At 51.7% G+C, this 8,826-nt stretch overlaps 2 protein-coding genes across 2 annotated transcripts; one reads left to right on the top strand and one right to left on the bottom strand.

Annotated features, from left to right (window-relative positions):
- Positions 1-755: 755 nt before the first annotated feature.
- Positions 756-5,429, top strand: WDR55 (WD repeat domain 55). Its single transcript, XM_055555560.1, has 7 exons — positions 756-1,071; positions 3,624-3,724; positions 3,810-3,897; positions 4,001-4,180; positions 4,277-4,376; positions 4,462-4,631; positions 4,711-5,429. Exons 1-7 carry the CDS (start codon positions 881-883, stop codon positions 5,027-5,029), a joined length of 1,149 nt encoding a protein of 382 aa, XP_055411535.1. The 5' UTR covers positions 756-880; the 3' UTR covers positions 5,030-5,429.
- Positions 5,254-8,566, bottom strand: DND1 (DND microRNA-mediated repression inhibitor 1). Its single transcript, XM_055555587.1, has 4 exons — positions 8,416-8,566; positions 8,196-8,313; positions 7,325-7,786; positions 5,254-6,187 (listed from the first exon to the last, which is right to left on the bottom strand). The coding sequence occupies exons 1-4, from the start codon at positions 8,437-8,439 to the stop codon at positions 5,724-5,726; spliced, it is 1,068 nt and encodes a 355-aa protein (XP_055411562.1). The 5' UTR covers positions 8,440-8,566; the 3' UTR covers positions 5,254-5,723.
- Between the last annotated feature and the right edge of the window lie 260 nt (positions 8,567-8,826).

Raw genomic sequence — 8,826 nt, forward strand, 5'->3', positions numbered from 1 at the left:
TGCCTGCCGTCAGGGACCCCCGCAAGTCAAATTCTTGCGGTGTGGGCTTTTGTCACTTACTGATCAAACTGGTTGTGGCTCATCTTGGTCTTTTCACCAAGCCATGAATGACTGGCGTCCTCCTCTCCCCTGAGGGCAGGCCGGCAGTCATCCTTACCTTTTGGGGTTGGTTGTTCACTCACTAACTAGGTCGTGTCTGACTCTGAGACCCCATGGACTGCAGCACGCCAGGCTTCCCTGTCCTTCACTATCTCCTGAAGTTTGCTCAAATTCATGTCCATTGAATCTGTGATGTTACCTAACCATCTCATTCTCTGTCGCCCTCTTCTCCTTTTGCCTTCAATCTTTCCCGGTATCAGGGTCTTTTCCAGAGAGTCGACTCTTCGCATCAGATGGCCAAAGTATTGGAGCTTCAGCAACAGTTCTTCCAATGAATATTCAGGGTTGATTTCCTTTAAGATTGACTGGTTTGATATCCTTCATGTCCAAGGCACTCTCAAGTCTTCTCCAGCACAATTCAAAAGCATCAGTTCTTCCCGGCTTAGCCTTCCTTATGGCTGTCAGCCTGGATCAGGAAAACGCAGTTCCCATCTCCAGGTGAAGAGGCCAAGGCGGGGGTTGAGGGTTGTGCTGTATAGCCAGCCCAGCAACTCTCCATTGCAACGCATGGAAGTACCGGGTTTAAACTGCCGAGCTCCTCCGTTCGTTTCCATCTACCAGCGAGTCTGGCTCCGCCTCTTCCGGGTTACGGAGAACGCCTAAACGCCACTTCCTGTACAGCCCCTCAATCCTGAAGCGGTTCTCTGGGCCATTCCTACCTCTGTGTAGCTAGTTCTTGGGTTCACTTCCCGTTTCCTTCGCGGCTCAGGTCATCTGGTGCATGGACCGCATGTGTGAGGAGAGGCCCGCGGAGGATGGGAGCGACGAGGAGGATCCCGACGCCACGGAAGCCCCAGCCCGGATCCGGGACACTCCGGAAGATATCGTCCTGGAGGCTCCGGCTAGTGGGCTGGCGTTCCATCCGGCCTGCGACCTTTTGGCAGCGGGGGACGTGGACGGGGACGTGTTTGTGTAAGTGCAGGGCAGAGATGGGGGTGTGAAGAGTGTGGTGGGCCTAGGGCTGCTCGGTCTGGAAGCTCCTCAGGAATGGAGCTGGGATAAGGAAAGAAAGTTACGGGGAGATTAAGTTTACAAGATTTAAATCATGTCCAGTTCGTTTAATAACGTTCGGCTTTAAGCAGGTTACCACACAAATCTCTTAGAAGAACTGAAAGAGTAGCTGGAATGCCCTGACGGAGCCCGGACAAGTAGGGGAACAAGTAGGCCTTCAGGACACTTACTTCCCACCGAAATATGTATTGATTCTGAAACAGGACCAGCTGGGCCCCCTGCTTTCCCTTCTTGCCCATTTTAACTGATTTTTAAAAAACACAGATCCGACCCCTTCACTTCCTTGATTAAAACCCTTCAATAGTTTACCTTTGTTTTTAGGATTCAGATTCCTTAATCTGGTTAAGGGCCTTGACCTTCTGGCCCTTGTTCAGTTTTTTTTGCTTTCTGTGCTTATTCATTGTTACCTTTTAAAAAATGCACCTTGAAGTCTCAGCTCCTTTGCACATTATCATTCTGTCTGGAATTTCCCTCTTGAACCTATTGTCCCAGAGTTCTCAGCATCTCCTCACTCTTCCAAGGTGGTGCAGACTAAATTAGATTATCTGTTAGATGCTGCCTTGGCACCAGATACCTTTTGCTCCTAAACTGCATAATGATGTGTAATTTGTGTAATAATTTGAATGCTTTCTCCTCCACTAAAAAAAAAAAATTTAACTTTTTTGACCTCGCCCCACAGTAAAAATACCTTTTATGTTTTGTGTGGTGCACTTTGATATTTTCTGGTTTATTTTATCCTATTGTAATCGTGGGCATACAGAAAATGCTGACTGCAACTCACTAATGGGTCACGACTAGAGTTTGAAATACAGTGTTCTGGAGTGTATAATCTGTAGTCTGTTTAGTTCTCATTATGTCTGCTGCTTCTAGCCCAGGGTGAGTGCTCAACACATGTTTGCTTTTTGAATAAAAAATATAAGCTGGAAGCAGTGAAAAATCATTGAAGGCCCTAACCAGGAGAGTTGTTCTATCAGATTTACTTAATGGATTTAAACCCCAAACCCCTCATTAGCTACAGTGTCCTTGGGCAAGTTAAATTTTTTTTTTTAATCTTTGGAAGTGGGAACAAGGGGTAATTCCCTGGTGGTCCAGTGGTTAGGACTTGCTGCTTTCACTGCCAGGGTCCCAGTTTCGATCCCTGATTGGGGAACTAAGATCTCGCAAGCTGAGTGGCACAGCCAGAAAAAAAAAAAATAACAGTAATACTTATTTTGTAGAGAGGTTTACTATTTCTGTCCATGTTTACAGTGTCAGGTACTTGGGAGTCACCTTTCTTCATACCCCTTATGTCTTCTGTTTGTCTCCTCTTCCTACCCTCAGCCACTGCCTTCTGGAGGCCTTGAAGTTAACTCATGACCATTCCAGAGAGGTTCCTTTTGCCCAAAGAATTCAATTCAGACTTGTTTGGCTTGCATGATTGTTTTAAGCCCAGTTCAGCTCATCTTTCAAGATTTAGCCATACCTCTCTTGCCACTTGAACTCTCCTCATCCCTTTTTTCTGCCCTGGGAAGGACATCAGCATCTGTCTCCAGTATCTGCCCCTTGTTCTCTGCCAGGTGAACTACTTATTCTTCATGATCCAACTCAGGTGTCATCAACGTGGTTAGCTTTCCAAGACTCTCTTCCCTTCCAAGGCATTCATTCAGTTTGTGAATAGTTGTTAAGCAGCTTTTTCACATTAGGCACTGGGACAGAACATTTATTGGAACCTTTTTGAAAATCTGCTGAGGCAGGCACTGTGGATAATCTCTGGACAGGCACTTGCCTCCAAGCTGAGCTTACAGGCTGGTACCTCTCTGTTCTCTCTCCCTTTTCATCCTACCACTATTTCAGCATGTGGTCACAATGTGCTATAATTAGTTGTGCTTGTCTTAGCTCCCCTGGGCTTCCATGGTGGCTTAGACTGTGAAGAATATGTCTGCAGTGCAGGAGACTTGGGTTTGATCCCTGGGTGAGAAAGATCCTGGAGAAGGGAATGGGTACCCACTCCATTATTCTTGCCTGGAGAATTCCATGGACAGAGGAACCTGGTGGGCTACACTCCTTGGGATCGTGGGGTTGTAGACGACTGAGTGACTTAACACTTTCACACTTAGCTCCCATAGACCTGGAGTGTAAGTTCTCTGTCTTTATTAATCTTTACATTTCCAACCTCTGGCCTGTTCTTCTGTTGTTAGTTTTGGACTTCCAGAGTGATTCACACCTAATCTTTCCCCAGGCTAGGGTTTCCAATGATGAAGAGGGATGGGGGTTGGATGAAGTCCCAAAACATACATTGAGTGAAAAAAAGATCTAACATTTGAAGCTCACTGAAAATGGGAGAATGGGATGGTATACTCCTTGGGCTTGGAGGTGTACAATTAGTAACTCCTAGGTAGATTGAAAGTTGGCTAGTTGGTCCTACACTGCCAGGTGAGGTCTGGGGTCATTCATTGTTCTTCTATTCTCCCCAGCTTTTCCTACTCCTGCCAAGAGGGAGAAACCAAGGAGCTCTGGTCCTCAGGTCACCACCTCAAGTCCTGTCGAGCTGTTGTCTTCTCTGAAGATGGGCAGAGTGAGTATTAGGGAAGACCGCCAGTAATGTGGTGGTGGGAAGGGAGCAATGAACAATACCATGATCTGGGCATTTCCCCCACCAGAACTTGTTACTGTCTCCAAGGACAAAGCCATCCATTTTCTAGATGTGGAGCTGGGCCGACTGGAAAGACGCATTTCCAAGGCTCATGGGTAAGGGGAAGCTGATTGTGTTTTGAGATAAAGGGTAAGGATTGATCAGTACCTCCCTACTGGGACAAAGGTGCTCCAGGAAATTCTGTATCTATGTCTCTAGTGCCCCCATCAACAGTCTGCTGCTGGTGGATGAGAATGTTCTGGCCACTGGGGATGATACAGGTGGCATCCGCCTCTGGGACCAAAGGAAGGAGGGCCCCTTAATGGATATGCGGCAGCATGAGGAGTACATTGCTGACATGGCTCTGGATCCCGCCAAGAAACTGCTGCTGACAGCCAGGTACAGCCCCAAAGCTGTGTCCCACCCTTCTCCTGTATTACACGCCTCCCTCAGTGAGTGCCTCCAGCCAGTCCTGCTGCTGTGCTCTCTCTACAGCGGAGATGGCTGCCTAGGTGTCTTCAACATCAAGCGACGCCGGTTTGAGTTGCTTTCTGAGCCCCAATCTGGAGACCTCACCTCTGTTACACTTATGAAAGTACAACTGGGTTGGGTGGGATGAAGGTGTGAGGGACTTGATCTGATGTGGCTCCACAAACCTGTTTTGCCCTGTTTCCCTGCAGTATGGGAGGAAGGTGGCATGTGGCTCCAGTGAAGGTACCATCTACCTCTTCAACTGGGATGGCTTTGGGGCCACAAGTGACCGCTTTGCCTTGAGAGCCGAGTCCATTGACTGCATGGTTCCAGTGACAGAGAGTCTGCTGTGTGCTGGCTCTACTGATGGAGTCATCAGGTGAGAGAAACCAGATGGCCTTCAAGTCATAGGAAGGGCAGACCTAACCAACCCATACCCAACTTTTCTTTCTGCTTAGGGCTGTCAACATCCTGCCGAACCGAGTGGTAGGCAGTGTGGGCCAGCATGCTGAGGAGCCTGTAGAGAACCTAGCTCTCTCCCACTGCGGCCGTTTCCTGGCCAGCAGTGGCCATGACCAGCGACTCAAGTTTTGGGACATGGCCCAGCTGCGGGCTGTGGTGGTGGATGACTACCGCCGACGCAAGAAAAAGGGAGGACCACTGCGGGCACTGAGCAGCAAGGCCTGGAGCACTGATGACTTCTTTGCAGGACTGAGGGAAGAGGGAGAGGATGCCAAAACTCTGGAGGAGGAGGAGAGTGAGGATGACAGTGACTGAAGGGATGAGCTGAACCTCAGGATGGGTTCTCAGTGGACAAAAGTCTTGTTTTCTGGGTTGGATCCCTAGAGAGGCTGGGAACTGAAAATATCCTGTTGTGCAGCACAAGAAGATGCTCAGGATCAGCACACTGCTGTGAGGAAGTACTGGCTTTGTAGCAGCTGCTCACTCCACCAGTCTAAGACAAAGCCCACAGTTGGGGCAAGACAGCACGGACACAGGTATACACCAACCAGGGGTTTAATATAAATACAACCAGCATAGAAGAATTCAAAACTACACATACACCAAAACCATAACCAAGTGGTGGGGGCAAAGGCAGATGTTTGACCCTTTGGTTCCACCAGCCCTCAAATAAAAACTTGAACAAAGAAGACAAAACAGGGAAATAAGAAACAAAGATTCATACTAAACTGTGGGAGGAGGAGAGAGGGTATGTGTGTGTATGTATGTGTGTGTGACACAGAACACCTTGGGGTCCAATGAAACCTCAGAATGGGAGAAGGGAAGTTCCCTCACCACAACTTTGGCCAAACCTGAGCTGCCCCCAGGTGTTCTGGGGCCCTGCCCCAGCTGGGAGGCTGTGTCAGGTCTAGGGCAGGGCCTATGCTCCTCCCCTTCTTGGAATCAGATAGTGGCTGCCCAGGCCTGCTGGGCTGGGTGCAGACAAAGGCTGCCTGTGGAGAGGATAAGGTCACTGCTGAACCATGGTACCTCCTGCCTCAGCCCCAGTAGACCAAAGGAGGCTGGCCCTAGACTCACTCATTGCCTCCAGCAGCCGTGCAGATACTGCATCCTTAGCCACCTCATGCCCATCCTGCCCATCTGGGGTCAGCACAACCCAGATGAGGCCACTGAAGGGCACCGGATGCCCAGGGATCACCACCTGGTACCAGAAGCGGTGCCAGCCAGCAGGGCTTGTGCCCAAACACTTGGTGAGGAACACTGGGCTGCCCAGCTTCATCCGTTGGCACAGCAGCTGCAAGGCAACCTGAGACCCTTGGAACTCGAGCCCCTGGTCCCTGGCCAGGGCTAATTGGCTGCCCTCAGGCTGTAGGCACTGTAGCGAGGTACCCATGAGCTGCTGGCGGAGTCGCTGCTTCAGGTCTGGCTTAAGCCACTCCACAGCCACGTGTTCTCCACAGAGGTGGGACTGCCCTGCAGGAAAAAGACAAACAGGGTAGGTCTAAGCCCCGGGCCTAAACTCCCCGACTCAGTCCTTTGGAGTCACATCTTTTTAATCTGTTAGTTGGTCAGTCATGTCCAACTCTTTGTGACCTCATAGAGTGTAGCCCACCAGGCTCCTCTGTCCACAGAATTCTCCAGGCAAAGATACTAGAGTGGGTTGCCATTTCCTTCTCCAGGGAATCTTCCCAACCCAGGAATAGAACCTGGGTCTCCTGCACTTCAGGCAGATTCTTTACTGTCTGAGCCACCAGGGAAGCCCTTGGAGTCACGTAAGTCTATTTAATTTCTAACCTTCCCATTTCCTGGTGGTGTTACCCAAGTGTGCATGTGTGTATGCTTGGTTGTGTCTGGTTCTTTGCAACCCCACTGACTGTAGTCCAGCAGGCTCCTCTGTCCAAGGGATTTCCCAGGCAGTACTGGAGTGGTGGTCATTTCCTCCTCCAGGGGATCTTGCTGAACCAGGGATCAAACTCCTGTCTCTTGTGTCTCCCACATTGGCAGTTGGATTCTTATACCCCTGAGCCACCAGGGAAGCCTGTGACCCCAGGCAACTTAAAGTTAAATAACTTCTCCAGGCTTCACTGTGTTTATTTACAAAGGGACCTAATAACCGCTACCTTCTAAGTTCCCTTGGGGTACTGGTTGATGGCAGGCTTTGCCTACCTCATAACCATCATAATAGCTAAACTTTACCATGAATACCTGCCAAGAACTTGCCAAGAACAAAAGAATGTGCTAAAAGCTGTTTAATTAGTCTCAGGAAGCAGGTTCTACAATGTGTAAAAGGTAAGCTCAGTTGATTGCCTCTGGCAAGTCAATTTTTATTAAACCAGTGTCCAGTCTCAAGAGGGCCGACGTTTTGTTTCATTACGGTGAGGAGGGTTAAGTCAGGAGATAATGCATGCAAAGTGTTAGGTTTAGGTCACTGATAGCTGGTAGGACCAGTGAAAATATAAAAACGTGAGGTCAAATAGTCTGTCTCAAATTTGACCGTAAGCTCTAGCAGCTTTAACCCGCTTTGTTGAACTATGCTGATGGTAGAGGTCAAGTGCCCGGCATAAAGTGTTTGCTCCCAACCAAGCGGTCCCCCGCAGTCTCGAGTCCTACCTTCCACCAGGGCCTTTTTGGCCATGGCTGCGGCCCGGTGTGAGCTGAACTTGAGCAGTGCGATCTGTGCGGGCGTCGGCCCGGGGCTGGGCAGCAGCAGCGCCTCCTGCAGGCCGGGTCCCAGCGGCTGCAGCGCGCGGAGCAGCGCGCGGTGGCTCAGGCCCGACGGCAGCCCGTCCACGCTCAGCTCGCACTTCTCGGTGCTGCGGCACACGAGCAGCGGGCAGGACGGCCGCAGCAGGTGGTTGTGCAGCGTGGCGATGGCGGCCTGGGCGCCGCGCCGCGAGCTGTAGCGGGCGTAAGCGAAGCCGCGGTTCAGGCCGCTGAAGGTCATCATCAGACGAAACTCGTAGAGGCGGCCCACGCGCTGGAACAGGGGAATCAGCTGGTGCTCGTACACGTCCTGGGGCAGCCGCCCGATAAACACCTCCGACCCGGCCGGCGGCGGGCTGCCCACCCATCCTGGGAGAAGAGGGTGGGGAAGGGCACCGTCATCCAACCGGATAGTTCTTGGGTCGGGGTCCAGGGACCAAGCGCGTGAGGGAGTACGTGTGCACACGTTTGTGAAATGGGTAAAACACCCGTAATCCTCCGGGTCGTCGGCATAATCGAGTGACTGAATTACCAATGGGACTGGCATCTTAAGACTAGACTTGCTCCCTTCCTCGAGGGGGCGGGTGGGTGGGAAGGCACAGATTATAAATTTCATCTGCTTGGGCGGGGGTGGGGGGGTGTAACGGGTAGCTTGGGGTTTCCGACTCAACTCCGAGTGGAGCCTCGGGGTAGGCCCCTCCCTCCCCTGAACGCGGCGAGTCGGGGCCGTAGAGGCTGGCTTAGCCCCCTACCAGGCATACGGCTGGGAAGACCTTACCTGGGGGTGGCCCGCCATACTTTCTCTGACCGTTCACCTGCACCAGCCGGATGCCCGTCTCCCTGACCCACGCCTCCAACGCCGCCTTGTTTTCGGGATTCACCCTCTCACACCACAGCTGAGGGGAAAAGGGTGGGTTGGAATGGCGGACTGCCGCGCCCGTCCCCGTCTCGCCAGTGATGCCCAGGGTTCATGGACTCTCTGGTAGCCAACCACTTACCTCACATTCGCGTTTGGACTGCATGGCTTCCCAGCGGGCTCACTCGTACCCCCTTTATAACCTTCTCCTTATCCGCCTATCTGGAAGCTTCCCTACCCCACTACCCCCCAAGCTCTCATTGGCTCTGAGCACGACCCCGCCCACCAAGGGGGTGGGGTATCCGCCGAACTTGCGCCGCTCGAACCTCGCACCCGCAGGTGAACGCTAGACGCTAGCGAGTGGGTCTGCAGACAGCTCCACCTCTTCAAAAATGGCTTGCAGACTGGCAGGATGGAGGCTACATACAGGTGAGAACGTCCGGGACACCCTCCACCCTGCAGAAGAGCCCATGGGGGCTACTGTTAAGTGTCTCTCCCCATTTTCTACCGCTGAAGTGGTCGCAGTGGGAGACCCAGACTCTGACCAGGAACG

Source organism: Bubalus kerabau, chromosome 1 (genome assembly GCF_029407905.1).
Source record: "Bubalus kerabau isolate K-KA32 ecotype Philippines breed swamp buffalo chromosome 1, PCC_UOA_SB_1v2, whole genome shotgun sequence".
NCBI classification, from domain to species: domain Eukaryota; kingdom Metazoa; phylum Chordata; class Mammalia; order Artiodactyla; family Bovidae; genus Bubalus; species Bubalus kerabau.

Coding starts and splice junctions, on each gene's coding strand:
- WDR55 (XM_055555560.1), top strand. CDS start 881: ATGGACCGCATGTGTGAGGAGAGGCCCGCGGAGGATGGGAGCGACGAG. Junction 1,072..3,623: donor GTGGACGGGGACGTGTTTGT/GTAAGTGCAGGG, acceptor TATTCTCCCCAG/CTTTTCCTACTCCTGCCAAG. Junction 4,377..4,461: donor CCTCTGTTACACTTATGAAA/GTACAACTGGGT, acceptor GTTTCCCTGCAG/TATGGGAGGAAGGTGGCATG.
- DND1 (XM_055555587.1), bottom strand. CDS start 8,439: ATGCAGTCCAAACGCGAATGTGAG. Junction 7,787..8,195: donor GTATGGCGGGCCACCCCCAG/GTAAGGTCTTCC, acceptor CTCTTCTCCCAG/GATGGGTGGGCAGCCCGCCG. Junction 6,188..7,324: donor CAAAAAGGCCCTGGTGGAAG/GTAGGACTCGAG, acceptor TTTTTCCTGCAG/GGCAGTCCCACCTCTGTGGA.